The following is a 21,678-nucleotide window of genomic DNA, read 5'->3' on the forward strand; positions in this document are numbered from 1 at the left end:
TCTGTTGTTTTCAGTGCATCAGCACATGACAAGCGTATTTAGATGCGCGAGCTTTTTTGAATGGTGACAAATGTGACAACATATGCCGGGAAGAAATAGATGTGTCCAATAGGTCTTATGGGACCTGCTATGCCCTAATGAGAAGCAACTCAATGCGCATTTCCATGCGTTTTTCTTCGTCCACGTCCGGATCCTTCCCGAAATGCATACGTTTAAGCCCACTTACGGTTTTCAGAGAAGCCGCTGATGTTTTCCACTATTTTGGCTAAAACCTGCACGTGTGTGATACCCACGCCTCATGTACTGCAGGCTGTGGAAGAACAATGTAGCAAACGTATTACTTTTCATAAGTACATTTCATCCAGACATATGGTACATATAACTACGTGGTGCGCTACAAAGTCCGCCATTTTTTAATGAAGGCAATTGCATACAACTCGATCTGACCGGAATACTGCTTACGTTTGTCATCTCCGGGGTGCTATGTTACCAGAGCCGGCAGGAGAGTTGTTACATTCCTGGCAGGGCCGTGCTCGTACGCGATGCCCCGGCTGGGGCGGTGTCGCACTAACGTCAGTGCTCCCAGTGCTGAGTGCGCCGCCGCTCCAGGTTGCCGTCCGGCGCGAGCTATTCGTGTGCCCGCCCGCCGGCGCCGTGCGGCCGGGATGACGCGCGACACTTGGCGGGCCTCGCAACGGCCGGCCTAATTACCAACCGACGGTGGAAGTTGCGTTGGAGCTGCTCCGGCGGCGGCGGGACGGAAGTGCGCCGCTGCTCAGACCGAGAAATGCGTGCGGTATGTCTGAGGAGGAGGCGCTCACCTGATGTACTCCATCCCGCCGGCGGGTGCTCCGCACTGGCGCGTCCCTAGTCCGGAAGCCCCCAGCCGGGAATGCCCGCTCTCTGCGTGTCCAGTCGCCGGCCGCCAGGGCCGCGATTCCGTCCGACTCGCACATCGTCTCTCCGCAGCGGCTCGGCCGTGGCCGTCGACGGCGTGTGCCGGCCGCGACGGCCCGCCGCCGCCGTCACGCCAGCCGGCCGGCGGTCCCACGAGAGCGCGCCGGCCGGCAGGAGTTCCGGCCTTGCCGCTCCGCTCCCCCAGCTGAATCGCCGTACATTATGGACACGCGAAATCGGTCTTGGGTGGGCTTATGAGCGGCCTGAGCGGGCTGCCACTTATCAAAGTCGGCCGTCCGCCGGAAATTGGACCGCCTTCCGTCTGGCCACGCATTCGTGCCGGAGGGGCCGGTGTTGGGCACTGACCTGGGATCAGCCGGTCGTCGGTCTCGAGGCATCACGCCGCGCGGGCTGGCAGTGGGCGCCATCGGACGCCGAAAATTGGTTTGGGGCTTATTTCTGATTGGCCCCAGTCACAAGCGGTGCATTCGCCGCCCGGCGGGGCTTAGTGTGCAGGCTTCTTGGACCGCACTGGTTGTGAGCTGTCATCGTGCTGGTGACGGGGCCGGCCTGTTGGGCTTATTTCGGTCATGTCCGTACTCAATCACGTGTATTGTCGGAGCAGCGCCGGCATCCATCCACGGATAAATCAGCAGTGAAGACCGGGTCAAGGATACGGCGCGCATGATAGACGATAATTCATGTCGTGAATATGGCCATAAATCCCGCCATGTAAATGACTTGGCCGAACCACATCTGAGCTAAGGAGTCATCAGATCGAACCACTCAGAAATGGTAAGCGCTTAGTGGACCAGTGACATGTTCGCCATTTTCGCCTCTCATTAGTTAGGCCTCTCAGGCGCCTTTATCGGCGGCTCGTACAGTGTCTGATTCAGCAGCGTGTGACCCCGTGAAGGTCGGCCCATTGTCCGGCGCGTTATCTGACGCATCGGCTGACCCCTGACGGAGCCTGACCCCGTGTCAGTGCCTGACCCGATCGGGGCGAGCGGGTCGTCACTAGCGCCACGCCGAACGCCCCTCCGGCGCCATCGGACATCTAATTAGCCGTGCTAATTGGGGCGGCTGCTGGCGGAATTGTCCCACCTGTTGCGCTGCACGCCCCCCCCCCCTCGTCTGCCTGGTGTTGGGGGCGTCAGCGCCGTGTCGTAGGGGTTAATGAGTGTCAGGTTGTCAGACGGTGTCAGCTGAGTGCTAATTGATGTCAGCGCCGTATGTCGGTGCACGGCCAATTCGGCAGCACCGCTGTGTGCAGTCATTGAGACCGGCGGTGTCGCGCTGTATCTCGCATTTCCATTTGGCCTCCCGGTTTTGTTCTCTTTTGTTGTTTTCTTTCTTTCTTTGATTTTTCCTCTTTGCCTTCCGCGGTGATGCCTTGTGAGGACGTTCCCAGTTTTCCTCTGAAGAATGTTCAAGTGTTCTCCTCGCCCTGACAAAGAAGTGATAGCTGTGACATGTCGGCCCATTGTGTGGCATGGGGAAACAAATGCACGGCCATTGGAAACCCACTACAGCACATTTCACACGGCACACCAGGATAGAGCACCAGTACGTCTGAATGCCACAAGCCGAGTGTTGACAAAACACGGGTCAGGTTATTTATTCACCCATGCAACTGCTACGGCTGCCGACCTCGGACAGCGGTCATCTCGGTAGTTAGCACCAGCAGAAGCTCGGAAATACAAGATGCCCCTCCCTCCCCCCCCCAAAAAAAAATAAACAACGTTACCAGCTCTGGTTACATATTTTCTCCGAAGCATTTTGAACTGCAGACGTGACATTTGGTTAGTGGAACAGAGACACAGTAGAATGCGTGTGTGTTGAATTTCGTCGCAATCAATCAGTATATTTCTATTTGCGTTACCAGAACAGAAACTTAGCCTTGTAAAATGTTTGTCTTTCAGTCTTATCTCAGACCACGTCCGCGATAGGACACCTTCAGCCTGAACCATCGCATTCAGCCTTTGCTGCCTCTGGTGGAAGCTACACCGAGCGGTGTTCAATGAAACCCCCTCTCACGCGGCCATGATGCCCTTCTTCACCTTCCAGGCTAGAGAGCTTCTGGTGGTGAGACCGGTAGTTTATCCGACGGCGCGGTCCAGGCGCGGTCGACCAGAGTACTTTGGCCAGGGCAGTTCGATGGCCGTTCGGCCTGTTTGATGAGGTGACGGCGTGACTCTGGAATGAGCCGTTTTGTGTGTGATGAGGTGGCGACGTGACTCCGGAATGAGCTACGTTGTGTGGGATGAGGTGACGGCGTGACTCTGGAGTGAGCCGTGTTGTGTGTGATGAGGTGACGGCGTGACTCTGGAATAAGCCACGTTGTGTGTGATGAGGTGACGGCGTGACTCTGGAGTGAGCGTTGTGTGATGAGGTGACGGCGTGACTGGAGTGAGCCGTGTTGTGTGATGAGGCGACGGCGTGACTCTGGAGAGAGTCACGTTGTGTTTGATGAGGTGACGGCGTGACTGGAGTGAGCCGTGTTGTGTGTGATGAGGTGACGGCGTGACTCTGGAGTGAGCCGTGTTGTGTGATGAGGTGACGGCGTGACTCCGAAATGAGCCACGTTGTGTGTGAGGGGGTGCCGTCCCGCTGGAGAACAAAGCTGGCTGGGTGGAGCTTCCCGCAGACCGACAGCGGCTCCTCTTCCAGGAGGCGAAGGTGCGCGTCAGGGTCGACTTCAACGTTTTCGACGCCCAAAAAGAAAATGTCAGGTTTTCCGTTTCAGAAGACTCCAGCGCTAACTCCGGCGCCATGTTCTTTGGAAATTGTATTGTTAATGGTACAGTCGGCTCTCCGCCACCTCGCCCTCCGGTCAGTCTCGTAGGTGCGCTTGTTCTGAGCGTTCAGCAACATTGTACGCATATAATTTTTCTCGACTTGGGAATCACGTTCCTGACTTTTTCGCCGCTAATATCCTGGCATGCGCCCATAGCCCTGGACTTGTGCTTCCGACGCACGATGCCAAACATGGGTGGAGCTGCGAGCCGCTTGAATGCCTCTATCGTCTTGAACTTGGGGTGCCGTTGAACGCTCAATGTAGAGGCTGACAGTGACCTGGCCATCCTGCGCCGGCTCAGATGGGTTCCAGGCCGGCCTTCGTGAGAGCAGGCCAGCTCCTTCACTTCGTCATCTGGCCATGGGACAGGGATGTTCTCTGTCCTTCCCTAAGGTGTTCACCCCTGGCCTTCTGGCAAAGGAGCCAGTTTCCTGAAGTTTCTGGATAAACCGGTTGATGGATTGTCTTGTACATTTAAGGTCCGGGAATTCGTCCTCCAGACGAGCTCCCCGCCACCCGTTTTTCACGAAACTGGCCTCAATGGTGCGGCGCATTTCCTTCGTGAGAACTGTCGTTGCGCTGCTTAGAAAGCACTTATTGTAGCGGACTGGATGGTAACAAGATTTCGGTGTTAGACTGGATTATAAAACCGAAACAATAACGCGTGTGCTTAATTGTTGGCATACACTTCCCACGTTGTGCCGATTCGCCGTGAAACCTTCCATTGGTGCTGGGAATGAGATTGGCAAAAAAGAAGAATTGAAGCGCTTCATGTAATGCAATGCGATCGCTACATTTCACAAGCTTCTTTTCATTTGTGCCATTTTCTGATTAGGTGTCAACTGGGGCATGACAGGTGAGGATTAGTTTATACGCAGGGAATCCCGGTCATTCTTGGACAAGCCCCATGTGACGTATGCGAATCACGATGCCGGCCGCACCGCCTACACTTAATCAGAAAACTTGAAGGGTTACAGGGGGGGGGGGGGGGGGCGTGGTGGGCTTTTTTTACTCATACTACATTTTTTTACTCTCGACGAATATGACAAAGAGCCAGCAGGCCCGTCGTTTTAGGACGTCACTGCAGTCTAGCTGGCTAGGGTTATCATTTATTTTTGGTTGTTATTTTTCCTATCCGATGGCGCATTTGATTACCCGTGTCTTGGATGCAGTGTTATCTGATGTTAAACGCAGCGGGGCGCAGTCAGTGACGTCTCTTGACGTCAGCGAGGCAGGATACATTGACGCCCTGTGACGTCACAGCTAGGATTAGTTACAGCACGGATGGAACAATTGCTCGAACTATCGTTCTCGTCTGCCAGACAGCAGGTGAGGATGATATTCCGAATGATTACTCCATCCGGGATGAATATAACGGTTCCATTCTTCCGTGGAGCTATCGACCGTAGCCTTTGTGTAATGCAGAAACGGCCATGCGGAGAGCGTGATTTCTAGCGCGTGTCGTTAATGCCGCTTAGACGATAGCGGGGGAGGGGGACACAGGACTCGCATTTGCTATGGGTATGCTGTGTCTTTGTGCATATGGATTTGGTGGCCGATTTCAAGGTAGATTACTCAGTGGTGACTTGCGTTGACACACGTAGTCTCTCGTTGAAGGCGGGAGATGGTCTGTCAGTTCGCGTGGGAAGTGGCTGTGCAGTATTCTGCATGACGGGCGTTCGGAGACCAGATCAGTAATAGTCTCACATTGGGAATGCGTACCAGGCCCATCCCTTATAGGTTTTTCGTTGAACCGCCCTTCACAAGGAATTGAATGGGGATGTCCCTAGGTCCCGTGTGATCTCCCGCCAAGTCAACGAAGTTAAGCCAAATTACGTACGTGTTGGGGGACAGCACATCATTGTCATTCACGTTGGAAAAATTGATTGGCATTAGCATATCGCTTGATTAATCTCGCAAACGCCAGATGCATAGTCCAAGTTCCTTACACATTTGAAAGATCCGAAACTCATCCAGCTTTTCAATAGCCGAAACTGAGGAATGGAACCTAATCTTTCCGTAAAACCAGAACGTAGTGACCTGCGAGTGCATTGCGTGATGTGTTCACAAGTGCTCATCGGTATTGTGTTCTGAGACGTATCACTAAAAATTTTCTTCCAGAATCGCTTTCGCTTTTTTTTTTGGGGGGGGGGGTTAAAGCATTGCAATCCACCTGTCACGTACCTGGAGTACAAGTATCATGTAGTATCATGTACGTATCATAAGAGTACGTATCATGCCAATAAACTTTAGCATTTCAGACGCTGAAGGTCAGTGACGTAGCACTGCATGGCACGGAAACGCCCGCGCAATTCCGTCCGCGAAAATTATTGAAGTCAAAATCATCCGACGAAGTGCGCCGGCAAAACTTGGATGGGGAGTTCGGGACACACGCGACACGCTCCGCTTAACGGATACTGTGAATCCAAAGGCCACCCATCCAGACGGCTGGATATGTGTCCGACAAAAGAGCGCCCCTGGCGGTCATGACTCGGGGGCGGCCAATGTCGCGGAGGGGTGACGGCTCAGGGGTGACGGGTCCGCCGGGTCCGCAGCAGTTCGTTTCAGACGGAGCACGCTCGTGAGGGGGAGCGGAGACGGCGCCCCGCCCTCCCCGCAGTCGTCCCGTTCTGGGCCGGGGGCGCTGGGCAGAATCGGTCTCCGAGTGGGGCGACGAAATGGGCACGTGGAGCGTGGAGTGGCTTTTTGCCTGGCGCCGCGCGGCTGACGTGGTTGGTGGCGGATTTAATCCGGCTGAGATTTGGCCCGATCGATTGGACTGCCATGGCGGCTAAGTGGCTTTACGGTTAGTGTCCTTGTCACGAGATGTCACTGTCGGCTTCCAGACAGCTCGCATGATGGATGCCCCATCTCCTATGAATCGCCTGCTATCTGTAGCAGTGTCCTATTAACGGAAAGCTTGCTGAATGGTCCGATTCATTTTCGGGAAGACGACAATCTAACTGAAGGATTGAATGTTGGCGTGAAATCAGTGTGGGAAAGAACTGGCGCATCTTTTCACGCGGATGTTTCGTCGCGAGGTTGGCGAGTAGGCCGTACGCCCTGCGTTTGGCATCAGTGAGCACTGAAAGTGTCCCACGTTCTGTGGCAGGAAGAATGCAACGTTTACACAGAGAACGCCATCTTGCTAATGTTGAAGCATGGCGCGCCGATGTTGCGCAACCGTGCGCAGCATGCAGAAGTCGGCATTCACTGTCTATGTGCGCGGTGAAGATCTGAGTGTAGTTTAGGCCTAATCCACAGCATGGGATGACAATGTCGTCTTGCCTCAAACATTGCTCTTCTCCATTGGCTGTGGTATCCGCTGAGGCTCTCCGTTCTGCTCGAGCATAACCTCGGGCTCCGTCCTCGGTCTGGTCTGCTGACTCCGCCGGCCATGTTCTCGGCGGCGCGGCGCGTTACGCGGCTGGTCGGCTACTCTTCAGCCGGCGCGTTACGCGGCTGGTCGGCCGCACTTCGGCCGGCACGTTACGCAGCTGGTCGATCGCTCTTCAGTCGGCACGTTACGCAGCTGGTCGGTCGCTCTTCAGCCGGCACGTTACGCAGCTGGTCGGTCGCTCTTCAGCCGGCACGTTACGCAGCTGATCGGTCGCTCTTCAGCCGGCACGTTACACAGCTGGTCGGCTGCTCTCCAGCCGGTACGTTACGCGGCTGGTCGGCTGCTCTCCAGCCGGAGCGTTACGCAGCTGGTCGGCCGCTCTTCAGCCGGAGCGTTACGCAGCTGGTCGGCTGCTCTCCAGCCGGTACGTTACGCGGCTGGTCGGCTGCTCTCCAGCCGGAGCGTTACGCAGCTGGTCGGCCGTTCTCCAGCCGGAGCGTTACGCAGCTGGTCGGCCGCTCTAGCCGGCGCGTTACGCAGCTGGTCGGCCGCTCCTCAGCCGGCACCGCTCGTCAGGCCGCGGTGACGGCCCCGCTCGTTAACTGCTGATTGAACCGGCCGCGCTGCCAACTTCGAGCCCTGCAGCTAAGCGGCCATTAGTTTCTGCCCCGCTGCCAGCGGTTCTTGCCGCGATTTGGCCGTGCCGCGTTTGGCTGGATAATGGTGGCGCTGGATTGCACGCACCCTTGGATGAGGACCGAAGTGGGGTTAACCCCCTCCCGCTTGCCCACTCTCTCCGACGCTGCCGGAGCAGGGAGGGCGACCAGTGCCTACCACGTCGGGCGATCCTCAGCCTGTTATGGGGCTTATTGTTTAAGTTTTTCGGAAAGGAGGTGCGTGAGGAGATTTAAAAGGGTTTTCCTGTATAAAACTAATAATTTTGCGAAAGCAACACAGCACACGCGTAATTTTGTGTATCTTGAATGAACCGCTCGGCCGAGGGTGATGCGTTTGAAGGCTGAGTTTCAAGTTCTGTTATGTTGTAGATTTTGAGAGTTTTCCCCTATTACCATGCCGGGCTTCTGAGTTATGACCTCGCTCCAGCCTAGACGCCGATAATGAAGAAAGTTCGCTGTACCGAACCTGGCGTAGAACTTTCCAGCCGTCTGAATCAGCGCCCACAGCATGCGTTCTGCTGCGGGACTGGCCGCGACCCAAGCTCTGGACACTCAATGGATTTGGGTTCGCATCCCGCCACAGCCTCCCTTGTACCACGTCTGAGTTGTGTGGCCGGCGCCTTTGACGGCCGCTCCGCTCGGCAGGGGTGCCTATCCCGCGGCGGGCGCTGCCGCCGCAGGACGCCGTCGGCTTCTACACGGACCCACGGACGCGCGGCTACCTGGCTGACCCGGAGCGGGTCGCCCGTGACCGGCTCACGCTGGCGCAGAAGTACGGCTACGAGCCCGTCACCGTCCAGGTGAGGTCACGGCTCACGAGGCCCGGCGGGGGCACCGGCCGACTGAAGTACTGTCCAGGTGAGGTCACGGGTCAATTGACGCGCCCCTGCAGGGTCACGGGTCAGTCGGTGAGCTGTCCAGGTGAGGTCGCGGGTCCATTGGCGCGTCCCTGCGGGGTCACGGGTCAGTCGGTGAGCTGTCCAGGTGAGGTCACGGGTCAACTGACGCGTCCCTGCGGGGTCGCGGGTCAGTCGGTGGGTTGTTTGGGTGAGGTCACGGGTCAACTAACGCGTCCCTGCGGGGTCGCGGGTCAGTCGGTGGGTTGTTTGGGTGAGGCCACGGGTCAGCAGACGGTAACGTATCACACCCGCTGTCCCTCCCACAGATTGATATTCGTACGATTTTGGTATATGGTCGTGCTATTATTGGAACAGGAACGTGGTTCACCTCTGAAGCGAGCTTTTGGCCATGTTCGTGACGTCGAACTCCGTCGAAAACTTGGAGCCCCTGTGACACTCCGATCTACTTCGACTTCTAAGCAATGCAAGACACCAAACAAACCTCAGCTGGCAAAGCTTCGAACCAGGCGGGCGTCAACAAAACTTCAAACCAGGCCTGTTTTTGCAACATTACTTGCGAACCGTGCGCGGGTTTCGCCAGGTGCTCGGTCATGTGATGTTTGCGGACTACGAGCAACGCAAAGCTAACGAACCATCTGACGCGCGCGCCGCGAGTCCCTCCGCGCAACCGGCCCAGCTGGCGCCGCTCGCTCGCCGCCCTCACCTCACCGTGTCTGAGGCCGGGGCTCCGCCGGCGCCGTCGGCGGCCCGGTACCCGGACCGTTGTGGTGGGAGGCCGCGGCTGGGCCAGCCCCACCGCCCCGCCCCCGGCCGCGGCGGAAGCTGTTGCACGACGCCCCCAGAGGGTGACCGAGTCGGCCGGTCCGCGACGAGCAGCCCGCAGAAGTTGGCGCCAGTCATCGGCCATCTGGAACAGCAGTCGGATCGCGCTGAGTGGAGGACGTGTGCGGCGGTGCTCTTCAACTTCAGGATGGCACGCGCTCGACGGGTGTTGGCAATGGTCCCGCTGGTGATCTGAGATCAATTGGAGCGTTTGTGCTCAGTCTCAACGCCTCGGTTATCTGGCACCACTAGGTGCGAAAGTTCTCACATGCGTTCCCCAAGTTTTGGGTAAATTGATTTGACAGGCGAGTTGATGGTTGCGCGTGTAATTATTTCTGACATCGCACCCAACATCTGAACAAGCACCGTGTCGCGGTGCACCGTGGCGTGGCGTTCCAAGCAAGCCACTGAACCAGTCATAGTCGCCAAATGTCAACTCAGGTTCTTCCGTAAACAGAGGTTTCTTTGCAGGCAAGCGTACAGCGTGCGCGTTCGTGAAATTTGGAAGAATCGAGTAAACTCTTCGGCTAAGACAGGTAGCTTCAGGCTGTGATTTATGCCAAAACTTTCCTAGCTTAACGAAAAATGCATGTCGACGAGAAAACAAGAACGAGATTTCCCTGGCCCATGCAGTCGAATATGCAAAGGCGTGATGGCCTTTTCCCGTATTTGATGAGCCTCCATCACAGCCCACTGCAGAAACAACCGCGCCGCCCATTTGGAGCAGCCAGCAGGCGCGTCTAGCTGATCGGTCGCTTTGTCGTCGGTTCCGCTTCATCGAGCCCGCACCGTCGGCCGCCGGGCGCGCCGCCGGTCAGGCTCGCACGGCCGCCGATGCGCTGTTCTTCCGCTCGGCCGGTGCCGCTGCGCCGAGCCCCGCCGCACAAACACGCCTTTGTCAGCGTATCTCGGCCCGACAGCGCTGGCGGCTTCGCGGCGGCTGCGGTCGCGGCGATACGGCTCGGGCGTGGTGGAGCCGCTCCAGAGCCTACGGCCAGGGCACCGGACAGAGCCGCCGCCGCCCAGCTGATTTGACGGACTCCCTCGGCCGGCGCCTTGGACTGATGCGCCAGCTGATGCCGCCGGACTGGTCCGCGCGTTGACCCAGCTGGCTCCCTGAACCGTGCGCTCTGGTCGCTGAACGGGTCCAGCACGCCTGCCGCTCGGCTCGGCCGCGCTCGTGGTGCGCTGGGGCGACGCGCGTCGGGCGGGCTCAGGGGGGAGCGGGGAGCCCGCTATATCCCCCGGCTGAGACACTGGTCCAGGGGAGCCTTGTGATTGGGCGAGGTCGTCTGAATTCCGACCAGCTGAGACCGCCTGATCAGCGAAGACGGCCCGACTACGGAAGGCGGTCTGATTTAGGAGGCCGTCTGGTCAGGGGAGGTCGTCCAATCAGGGGAGACGGTCTGACAAGGGAGACGGTTTGGTGATGATAGACCGTCGGATTGGAACAGACCGCCTGACTGACTGAGGGCATGGTCTCCGTCTGACCTCACCGGCCCCCATCTCCGTTGCCGTCTGCAGCGGCTGGCTCCCCGAACGCCGGCTGTGAGGCGGGTGTGCCGCCCTGAGTCGCCTCCGACACCTGTCTGACGCGGTGAGGGGTGCCGCCGTGCGGAGTTGGCAGTTTGGTGGAAGCCTGGCTCTTTGGAGGCGGACGGGCGGGGGTCGCGGCGGTGTGTTCGAAGAGAGTTCTGCTGCGTGTGTGTGTGAAGAGTGAATGGGTGTCATGTAAGCATCGACGTGGGTTAAGCGGTGCATTTGCGTCGTTCTTACTGAAAGTGGCGCACAAAGCGTGTTGTGATGCCCACAGAGCGTCTTACAAAAGTCCTGAAAGACCTACTAGCGCGAACTGAAAGCTCTCGTCCTGTTTTTTTTTTTAAACAGTTTTAGACGAAAACTAAGTTACGCGATGCTAGTTTAGGCATTTTCAGCCTGCAACTTCGCCAAATGCTGTTTTATTGAGTGTTGCATTGGCCTTGTTAATTCTTTGAAGCGAACCGAGCAAACAGTGTCCGTTTGTTTCAGTCGTCAATACCAGAAATTGGTTGCAATTGTTCTTTTGAAAACCCCTGGGGAAATACAGTGTTGTGTGGCGCAATACGCTGGCGTCGGAAGGCGTCCCGACCCAAAAAAAAACTGGAACTGAACTGGAGCTCAGTTCGATTTAGCTGGCAGGTGTCACGGACTCTGCACCATTGTCCAGGGGTAAAGCGTATCGAGACATCTAAATTGAGACACATTTGCTGTCTGTTGAGAAGTTCACGCTGTTTTGGAAAGTCTTCACAGCGCTCGGGAGTGTCTGCTGGGAAGCCGACCGTCGGATAAGCATCACTCAGTAGTCTGAATTCTGGAGAAGCTTCTATCACACCTGGTCTGTTCGGGGACAATCTTTCAGTTACAGGCTAGGCGGGGCTCACGGCCGCAGATGCTTGTGCACTCCTGTGGCTTGGCTGACTTTACCGGCGGCCCGGGAAGGTGCTTTGAGCTCTTTTGCCGTCGCTCTCCAGCTTTCCATGAAGCGATGCGTCTTCCTGATGGGCCTTCAGTGGGGCGATGCGTTCTTTTGCCGGGCCTTCAGTGGGGCGATGCGTCCTTCTGCCGGGCCTTCAGTGGGGCGATGCGCCCTTCTGCCGGGCCTCCTCTGGCGAAACAGTGAGGCGATGCGTCCTTTTACCGGGCCTTCAGTGGGGCGATGCGTCCTTCTGCCGGGCCTTCTTTAGCCAAACAGTGACGTTGAACGCCTTGTTGGTAGAAACCCGGCTCAACTTTGGGAGGGGGAGGGCATAACACCCCCAAAGAGACACAAAGGTCCCCCCAAGTGTGTTCATCTCTTCCGCGACAACAAGCGCGGGAGAAGGCAAGTGGTGTGTGGGGCACGCGCATTTGTGCGGCCTAAGCTTTCAGCCGGTTTTAAAAAAGGCGTTCTTCAGATCTTGAACGTGGACGTGTCTTTCAGCTACGTCGCGTTGGATTATGTGAAGGTGAATGTTGGCCATGCAATAGAGCTGCCTCGTGCTTGTATTGTACTCGCAGTGGAGCACGTATCTTTTTGCACAAAGCTGGAACCGTTCCTATAGAACAGGGAGGAGGCAGTAAATCTCAATGTGGTTTTCCGCCTCGCCAAGCTTTACCACCGCCAACCACCTCTTAACAAATATGAAATGTTACGTACCTTACAATGACTTCTCATGCCTCAAGACATTGGTAAACTCGCGTGAGTTTAACACGCATGCAGCTTTTTTGGGCCTTTTGGCGTCCCACACTGTGATTGTCGCCGGCGCGGCCCGACGCCAGACCGGTGGCGAAGCTCGAGCCCTCAATTCGACTCGACTTCGGGGGAGGGGGGCTCGATCGACTTGGACGGCGTGCGGCTGTGGGCGAGCGCTCCACCTGCTGAGCTGCGCAGCCCCCCCCCCCCCCCCCCCCACTGCAAGAAGGCGGCGGCGTCTCGGCAGCGATGGGACGCATTGGCGTCTACGAGCTGTGGCGTCCGATAATGAGGCATTGACCACGCTTGACGAGGCGCATCTGTTGTGTTGATGTGCATTGATTAAAGGAATGTTCCACACTTGAAGATAGTGAAGCAAGCATCGGACACGATAAAATAAGCTCGCTTATAACTATTGGTATAGTTTTAAGGGGAAAAGACTGCTCTATAAAGCATAACTTATCTGTTCAGTAAATATGTCTCTCAATACATCATTGTTTGATTATGTTTTGGCACCCTCCGCACCGTTGATTGAGAGCCACTTGACGACCGTTATTTCTGGAATTCGTGCTCACGAAGGTCAGACATGAAAGAGTTGGCAATTATATTTTGTTGGCCTTGATCGCCGCATGGCTAATGGAATAGCATGATACGAATGGCATTATTGCATCATGGACGCCTGGGTGACAACCTTGAAATAGCCTCCCCGAAAGTATATCCACATCTTCGCGGGCGTGTAGCTCAGAAACCAGAGATTTTTAGGTCTTAAGAAGGCCAGGGCTGTGAAGTGCATCGAATGATCTTCAAGATGGCTATTTCAGTTCAAAACCCCACAAAGGTGTGGAGCACTCCTTTAACAGCGTTCTGTCACGAAGAAAGCCAGGCAAACGGATGTGTTGGTCTTCACCTTCTTTGTCAGCGGTGTGGCGCGAGCCGCGGACCCGTACGTACCGAGCACCCGAGCAGCGTTCGGCGGTCCTGGGGCCCGGGTGGGGAGGGAGAGCGTGTGACGCCGGAACGCGGCCGCCGCCGGCACCTCCATCCAGCGACGGCGGCGGCGAGGCGACGCGCTCATGCCAGTGCTGGATGTCGCCTCGCGTATGGTAGGAGTTCAGGCGGTCACCCAGGCTTGTAAGGTGTCGCGGCACGGCGAGCCGGATGTGCTGAGGGACCTGTTTGTGTTAAACGGCGGCGCACGTGTGCGACCCACTCGGCAGAAAAGGCTCCCACCTCCCAGGGCCGGTACCATGCTGTGTTTGTGTTAAACGGCGGCACACGTGTGCGACCCACTCGGCAGGATAGGCTCCCACACCTCCCAGGGCCGGTACCTGGGCCGTGTTTGTGTTAAACGGCGACACAGGTGTGCGACCCACCCGGCAGGATAGGCTTCCACACCCTCTAAGGCCGGTACCCGGGCCGCGTTTGTGTTAAACCGCGACACAAGTGTGCGACCCACGCGGCCCAGGATAGCTCCCACACCTCCCCAGGGCAGGTACCTGGTGCCGTGTGTGTGTTAAACGGCGACCACAGTGTGCGACCCATCCGGCAAGGATAGGCTCCCCACACCTCTAAGCGGTACCCGGGCCGCGTTTTGTGTTAAAAAACGCGACACACGTGTGCGAGCTATTTCGGTCAGGATAGGCTCCCACACCCTCCCAAGCCGGTCCTCAGGCCGGTGGAGGGGACGTTTCGTTTGTCACGCGCCAGCATCGTATGACGCACCGCCAGCTGACATTACATGACACGGCAGCGTTTTGTACGCGCGGTGAGAGCGCAACTATTGAACGACGGGTGCTATTGGTAGCCGTTGAAAAATGTGTCCAACTGTGTGTTCTTATGGCTTGTGTCTGGGTTTTTTTTATTTTTTCTTAGTTCCTGCACTTTTGACCCGGAGCTGCAATACCCATGCTCCGTATGGCTGTATGGAAGTAACACATACGTACAATACATGCTGACTGTGCGGTGCTGGAGCGGCTGATGGAGCGGTGTAGCTCTGTCCGTCGCGCTGACACAGATACCGCAATAAATATACAAAACGCAGAGGTGTCTTCTGTGACAGGCGCTTCCGGGATGTGGCTTGTCGACGGCGCGTTTGTGAGCGTTAGGCGCCGTGCTGCAGCTCTCACCGCTTACCCTCTTCCCGGCAGGAGGGCGTGCTCACCATGCGGAAGGACCCGCGCCAGGTGTTCTTCGGCCTCGAGCCCGGCTGGCTGGTCAGCCTCGCCAGCAAGGAGGTCTGGCGGGTTAAGGACCCCACTATGGTCGAGTACTACCGCGCCTAGACGCTGGCGGCGCAACCTCGGCGTGCTCCTCGTGACGCAAAGCTCCGCCAGTGACCGCGGGCGCTGCCGGGCGAGGTCACGACCTCGACTGCGTGCCACCGCTCGCCGGGGACCCTGGGGCGTGGTGTCGTGGGGCCGGTGCTGACGGTACAGCGGCCTGGGGCGGCCTCGGTTGAGCCCTGCTGTTTGTAGTAGCCACGAGCGCTCACGGATGGTTGGCGCGTGCGGGCCGTCGCCGGAGTAATCGTAATGCGTGTGTGGGGTGCGTGCCACGCCAACTGTTTGAGCTTGTGTACCGCTGCACGTGCCGCCAGCCTGGGACTGAGGCCGGCCAAAGGGCGGCACGGGTGACTGCCTCCGCTCCGGGATAGTGTTGACATTGGCAGGCTCGGGAGCGTGAGGATATATGGTCTACCCTGTACGTAGGCAAATACACAACTGGCCCGTACCGGCTCCACAGATGTTTCCTGCTGAAGTGCACGATGTGAATTTCTGCGCGGTGCTGGTATCGCTGCTCTGAAAGTAGCGAGCGCATACAACTTTGCAAAGATCCAAGAAGAATCACAACACTTTGTATCAAAACGCCCCTCAGCGTTATATAGGATTTTCGCAGTGTTCTGGTCGTTTGACCTGTCTTGCGGTGGAAAGTAGTGCCAGTGTCATCAGTTTGGTGCCATACCTGCTCGAAACTCTTTCTTGGTGGGCTCACGCCATTCGCAGTACTGAATCACGCGTGGTTTCTGAGTTTCTGAAGGCAAAGCTTGTTCAATTTTGTATAGACTGAAGTAGACCAATTCTCCATCAAAACCCAGCGAATTATAATTGCTTTCAGAATGCATTTGAATCAGCGTCTGGAACATGTATTGTGCGACGTTACGAGCCTCACATTTGTCATTTTTGTGGTGAAAAGGTTTCGGGGCCCAAAAACTGTGTGGGCAGAATATGGAGCGAACGCAACAGCTGTCATGTGCTTGTCGGTTAGGGGCCGGTCCAACGCGCGCTATATAAATGAATGTACTTGCACGAAAGTGCATGCAGTAGACTTTACTTTTGGTCGTACGATTTTCCGCTCTAGTTTCAAGGCGTGAGAAAATAACGTCGTCAGTCGTGCGAGCTGCAGCGGTTTCTCTTGACGTTAATCACTTACCGCCCATGCATCGCCAGCGCGTCATCACTCCCTTCACCGAGAGCCATCTGCACCAAGAGCGGGACACCGAGCTCCGCCTCCACATTCGCCGAGTCCTCCCGCAGAATTCCCGCGGCATGCTTGTGGCGCGCGTCCCGTGTGGGGGGTGGGGCTGCCCGCAAGGCAAATTGCTCATCACCGCGGCGGCGGCGGGAGATGCGTCCGGCGACATTCGTCGGGGGCGTGCGGTGGGAAAGGCGCCCGCCCCGGGACCGTCTCCCTCCCCACGGAGAGAGCCAATCTCGTGTCCGTTGTCGGTGTGGCCGGGCCCCCTCCCCCCAGCGGCGCCGGGCCAGCTCAGAATGTGGTCTGACTTGCGCGTGTCCGGTGTTCTTGTTCGTGTCCAAGGGGCTTGTGCGTGTCCAATGTTCATGCGCATCTTCAGTATCCCTGTGCGTGTCTAGTGTCCCTCCGCCTGTCCAGTGTCTTCGTTCGTTTGTATTGTCCTGATGCATAGCCATTGCTCTTGTGCATATCCAGTGTTCCGATGCACGTCCGGTGTTCCTCGAGTTGTTTGGCTGCGTGTCCATTTGCGTGTACAGTGCTCCTGTGCGTGTATCCAGCATTATTTTGCGCGCTCAGCATTCCGGTGGGTGTCAAGCGTCCATAGCCACGCTTAAGGCAAACCAACAGAAACGAAAGTTGACAGACTTTCTTGTGATTGCACTGAAGGTCAAGGGTTGTTCGTGCAACGCGTTACAAGTTGTTTCGATTATTTAACACCGGCCCGGATGATGGGTGAATTTCAGCCCCGAAGGTTTTTCCAGAATAGTTGCCGAAAGGTGCGGCTTCGTCACGATAAACTTTGCATAGCTGTGAGCAATTGGATAGGGGCTCTTTTGGTTCACAAAATTAGATGTACATTGTAGGGCTGCTGACCTATGGCAGGTCGAAAGTCAGGTCGTGGCTGTCAGCGAAGACAGTTTCTAGCGAATCGTTCAACCTGATGTGACGAGTAGTGGACGAAGCCAGGCATCTCTTAGATAGTTTCTTAGACGATTTAACAATGGAATTTAGGTTTACGCCAAATTTTAGTGTCCTTGGGTCAGATATAAAGGTCAGACCGAGCTCAAAACTACCTTATTTGTTCTAGAGAACCTCTGGTGAGATCGTTTCTAAGAATTATTTCGATTGTTTTATAACAGGGGCCCCAGCAGAAATATTCCGTTGGCCTCGTAAAGTTTGGAGCGGGTCACTGATCTAAAATGATTCTGGTCGACCTTTTGTATTTAGGACCATACCACCCAGTATATCTTTGACGCTTATTGATATTTGAAAATGAAATCAGTATCGTCGGTGTTTGTTCACCATGACCCAACGATTCAACAAGCTCACTGACCTAAAATGAGTATCAGTGATACTCTGCTTAGAACAGGTATCTGGGTTTAAGGCGGTTGCATCAGGAGGCCTGGAAGCACTTTGGACACCAATCTGTAGGATGACCTCGTTTGATCTTACTTGACCCAAAGGTCATGATTTAGGAGCGCGAAATTTTGATGCATGATTTTAAATACAGGCTGACCCATTCTGTAATTTTGGTGTCTCTAGCTCTCCAAGTTGTTGTAATCTCAGAAGGTCAAACTGACCTCCGCCCGAGCGCGTGGTATTTGAACGGCCAGCTGGACGTGTGTTTAAAAAATTGGTAACTTATGTTATATTGTTTGCATTATGTTATAATCAAATACTATATAATAATGCGTTACGTTTTGCTTGAGACGTACTTAAGACGACTTAAACATGTGCGTCTAATGTTTTAAATGCCTTGAACGATCTTTTTTCGAATATGTACATATCGTGTATATGCTCGGAAGGGTATTGTCTTCATACGCATCGTGTACTTTGAATATACACACAATGTGTATATGCTCGTAAAGCTCATTCTCGACAAGCCATTTGGGCGAAGTTCATCGACGAGTTTGTCACGTCGATGGCTTGGTTATACAGAAAAATATGTGTCATGCGACTCCAGCGTCAGTTATGACACATCAGCCCTACGCTGCCATCACGACGGCCTTCTCTCCTCCTCGCTCTCCTGCACAGCGCTGGCTGCGGCGAGTCCGGCCCGCGCCCACGGCCAGGTCTTCCCACTGCGGAGAGCAGGCCGTTGACCGGTCGCGTGATACTGTCGCCGTCCAGTTCGCACACACACACGACCCACATGAAGGGGTCTTCAGACATCCACAGAGTATCCGGCCGCGCCACGGAGGGCACGGAGCATCGCTGCGCTTGCACTCACATGAATTGTGTTCGTATCGTCAACATAAATTCTCGAATCTTTCAGTGGCACGCCAGTCCTTGGATTAAAGTGGCAGAGGTTGTCAACGAGAATCGACAGTTACAGTAAAATCTCGTTTGTTTGAGGAGTTGAAGAGTGTGTGTCGCTTTATCACTGTACCGCATTTGGCACGGTAATTCTTTACTTAATTATTTAATACTGGTGCGAATCCTGCACCCCGGCCCTCTTGTCAGTAACGGACACAGTCCAGTCATAACGTTGCATTTGTCTGGCAACCAAGCCGAATTACACCAGTTCTCAGTTAAAATATCCTCCAGAGGCTCTGCTCGATGGTCACCGCAGCACGAGATTGACGAGTGACGTTATGAAACCCCGTGACTGCAGCGCACCTGCATATGACGTCATCCAGCCCCGTGATAGCAGCACACCTGCATATGACGTCACCAAACCCCATGACAGCAGCGCACTTGCACATGACGTCATCAAACGTCATGACGGCAGCGCGTCTGCATTTGTCCGCAGCATGCGCCGGACCTCGCCCTTCCCATTCTCTCCAGACGCCGTCAGGCGCTGCCCGCCGGAGGCCGAAGTCCGACGCATGCAGCATGGCGTTCTGATAAAGCCGGGGCTGATATACGCACGAGGAGAGGGCCCCGTCTGATTGGAGCTCTTTCGGCTGCTATGCATTACTTAGCATTTCTTCGGGCTTCGCCGTCTCTGCCACGCACACAAAGAGCGCGCCCGCGTCTCGTTTGCATTTCAAAAGAGATCTCACACACGCAGACGCGATGTTTGCGGAGTGCGGAGGAGACGAGGTGTCTGCGAAGTGCGGCGTGCTGCCGAGAAGACTCCGGTGCCGTCTGGCTCCAGAGCGCACCTTCAGCACGGGCGGGGCGGGGGCGCGACCCCGTCCGCACCGGGACGGGGTGCCGCCGTCGGCTCGGGAAGCGGCCAGCTGTGCCCGCCAGCTGTGTATTCAGCCTGTTGGTTCGGCGGGACGAGTCCAGGTCTCGGGTGGCGCCTCGGCGGAAAAACGTTGCCGCGACTGCGGCGGCGGTCGATCGGGCAGCGGCCGGACGCGACGGAGCGCGCGGCGCGCGGGCGGTCGCGGAGGCGGTGACGGCCGGACCGGCAGCCGGCGCGCGGCACGTCAGCATAGGCGGCTGTCGCCTTCTGTGGCTGTCGGCTATCGTCTGACGTCACCGGTCGTGGCTGACCCGCTCTAATGCCGATCAGCAAAAAGTAAAAATGGCGTCTATGTTTGTGTCCGCTCAAATTGTTGTGACAGAACGTGCGGAAATGGAGGCGGCTTGAAACTAGTGCTTTGCGACACAGTGATATGGCAATAGCCTAGACGTGGCCCTGTCGTGGTGGCCTCATGTACTCCGCAAATGGGTCGTCGTCGGCTCGGTTTTTCATCGTTCGTACATCGTACCATGCACACTGTTCGTCACACCACTGGACCCGAGGAAGCCACGTAACTCTCGTGGCGAAGGTAATTCTAGCGACGTTACGTCATGATTGCCTTCTGCACGCCAGGATTGCCTGCGTGGCGCTGCCAAACCAAGGTAACCAGAAACTTTCACCAAGGTAACCAGAAACTTTCATCAAGTAGAGCAGTGCCTTCCATAATATGAAGTGACGAGGATCCCAGTTCCGTTCGCTCTCCACCTGGCTTCTTCCCCGTTCATTCAGATTACCGTCCGAAGGTGTTGAAAAGTTCTTGCGTGCGCTCTAGCACCGCCGAAAGATGCGTCAGATGATTCAGTGATCTTGATACCGTTTTCTCATTTGGCCGAGAAACTTTTGACATCGATCGCTAAGTTTCCTCATAGACACGCCTCGCTCGTAAGGTATTTTGCGCTTAATTACTTTGCGTGCCAGAGATGGCTGGCATGCAAATATGTGCTGGCAGCCGTATCACGGCTTCTGCTGGTCTACAAGCGTCAAATAATGGCTGCAAAAAGCAAACAAATCCGTCGTGTACCCTGTCGCATCCCAGCCACTGATGGTGTCTTCGTCTGCGCGCATGGGAACAGAAAGCCTATGGTCTATGACGCCCGTAAAGCTATCCTCAGGGGTTGGGGAAGCACCCGTGCAGTGCGGGTGCAGTGTGGGACAGAGTGGGATTGCGGGTGCAGTGTGGGTGAGGTTGCAGTGTGGATGCGGGTGCAATGTGGGTGCGGGTGCAGTGTGGATGAGGTTGCAGTGTGGGTGCGGATGCCGTGTGGGTGCGGGTGCAGTCTAGGTGCAGTTGCAGTGCAAGTGCAGTGTGGATGCGAGTGCAGTGCAGGCGCAGGGTGAATGTGGGAGCAGTGCGGGTGCCGGCGCAGTCTGAGCGCGGGGGCAGTGCGAGCGCGGGTGCAGTGCGGTGCAGTACAATCTCAACATCACCTCTTCCCCAAGTGACACTCAACGGTACGACCATCACTCAAATAGTGCGAGCAGAAACTGACTGGTGGGAGCAGCAGTGCGTTGTGTGACCATGGGGAAAGTGTGGAACGGTACCTGCCAATCTTGCCTGTGCGTCTACCGACTTATGAATGGACATGGAACAAAATTTGTTGTTTTTTTGTGTGCTGTGGAGCTCAATTTAGCAGCGTAATCTAAAATCCTTTCCGGTTTGGGTTTACAGAGTTGGAACGGACAGTCTGGTGGACTACCTCCTAATTTGACTCTATGCTCAAAATCAAATGTGTGAATTCACCGCAGTGAAAACAATGATGGAATGATGCATATTTGCTTGTTAGCACACATGACATGTACACTTTCACGACTTGGTAAAAGTACCCTCGATGGTCTCTAAGGAGCAACTCTGTGGGTAACCATTTCATTGTCACAACGAGCTTTATTCGAAAGCTTCGAATAAAAAGGCTTCTTGATATTGGTCGAAAAGCAATGTCTTCAAGGCTAAAAGCTTGTGAGCGCTCTTGATGTTGATGCGTTTTATTGTCTTTTGATCGCCTATTGATCTTTAGGCATAGGTTACCGACATAACACCATGTGATCATTATGGCTCTCGATGTTTATTTCTATGGCAAGAAAAACTAAAATAATGACTAAAAACGTCTTCTTACATTCTACAGCACTGAAGACCATCTGAGCAGGAGATTAAAAACGTTCCGAAGAGCTAACGAACCATGTCAGCCTAGTAGAAGCGACGTTTCCCATGCATTACCAATCACCATGGGTTTAATGGTAAACTTTACGAAAACGAGGTATGCCATGGCCCATGTTGCCGCCCGGTTTCTCTGCCCATGGTCTTAGTACAAAATGCGGTAAAATCCCCGAATGCATATTATTTATGCAAAACCTACATGAGCATGAACTGAAATGTATTGTATATATCAACCAGATCCAGTGGTTTACA

General features: G+C 55.5%; 1 protein-coding gene across 1 annotated transcript in view; it reads left to right on the forward strand.

Annotated features, from left to right (window-relative positions):
* Positions 1 to 15,345, forward strand: part of mRpL15 (mitochondrial ribosomal protein L15) — a 33,386-nt gene extending 18,041 nt beyond the window's left edge. Inside the window, exons 6-7 of the mRNA XM_037230068.1 lie at positions 8,357 to 8,511; positions 14,752 to 15,345. Coding sequence (XP_037085963.1) covers positions 8,357 to 8,511; positions 14,752 to 14,886 — 290 coding nt within the window. The 3' untranslated portion in view covers positions 14,887 to 15,345. The remainder of the gene's footprint in view (positions 1 to 8,356; positions 8,512 to 14,751) is intronic.
* Positions 15,346 to 21,678: the final 6,333 nt, after the last annotated feature.

Source organism: Pollicipes pollicipes, unplaced genomic scaffold, assembly GCF_011947565.3.
Source record: "Pollicipes pollicipes isolate AB1234 unplaced genomic scaffold, Ppol_2.1 Scaffold_6138;HRSCAF=7277_pilon_pilon_pilon, whole genome shotgun sequence".
Lineage (NCBI taxonomy): Eukaryota > Metazoa > Arthropoda > Thecostraca > Pollicipedomorpha > Pollicipedidae > Pollicipes > Pollicipes pollicipes.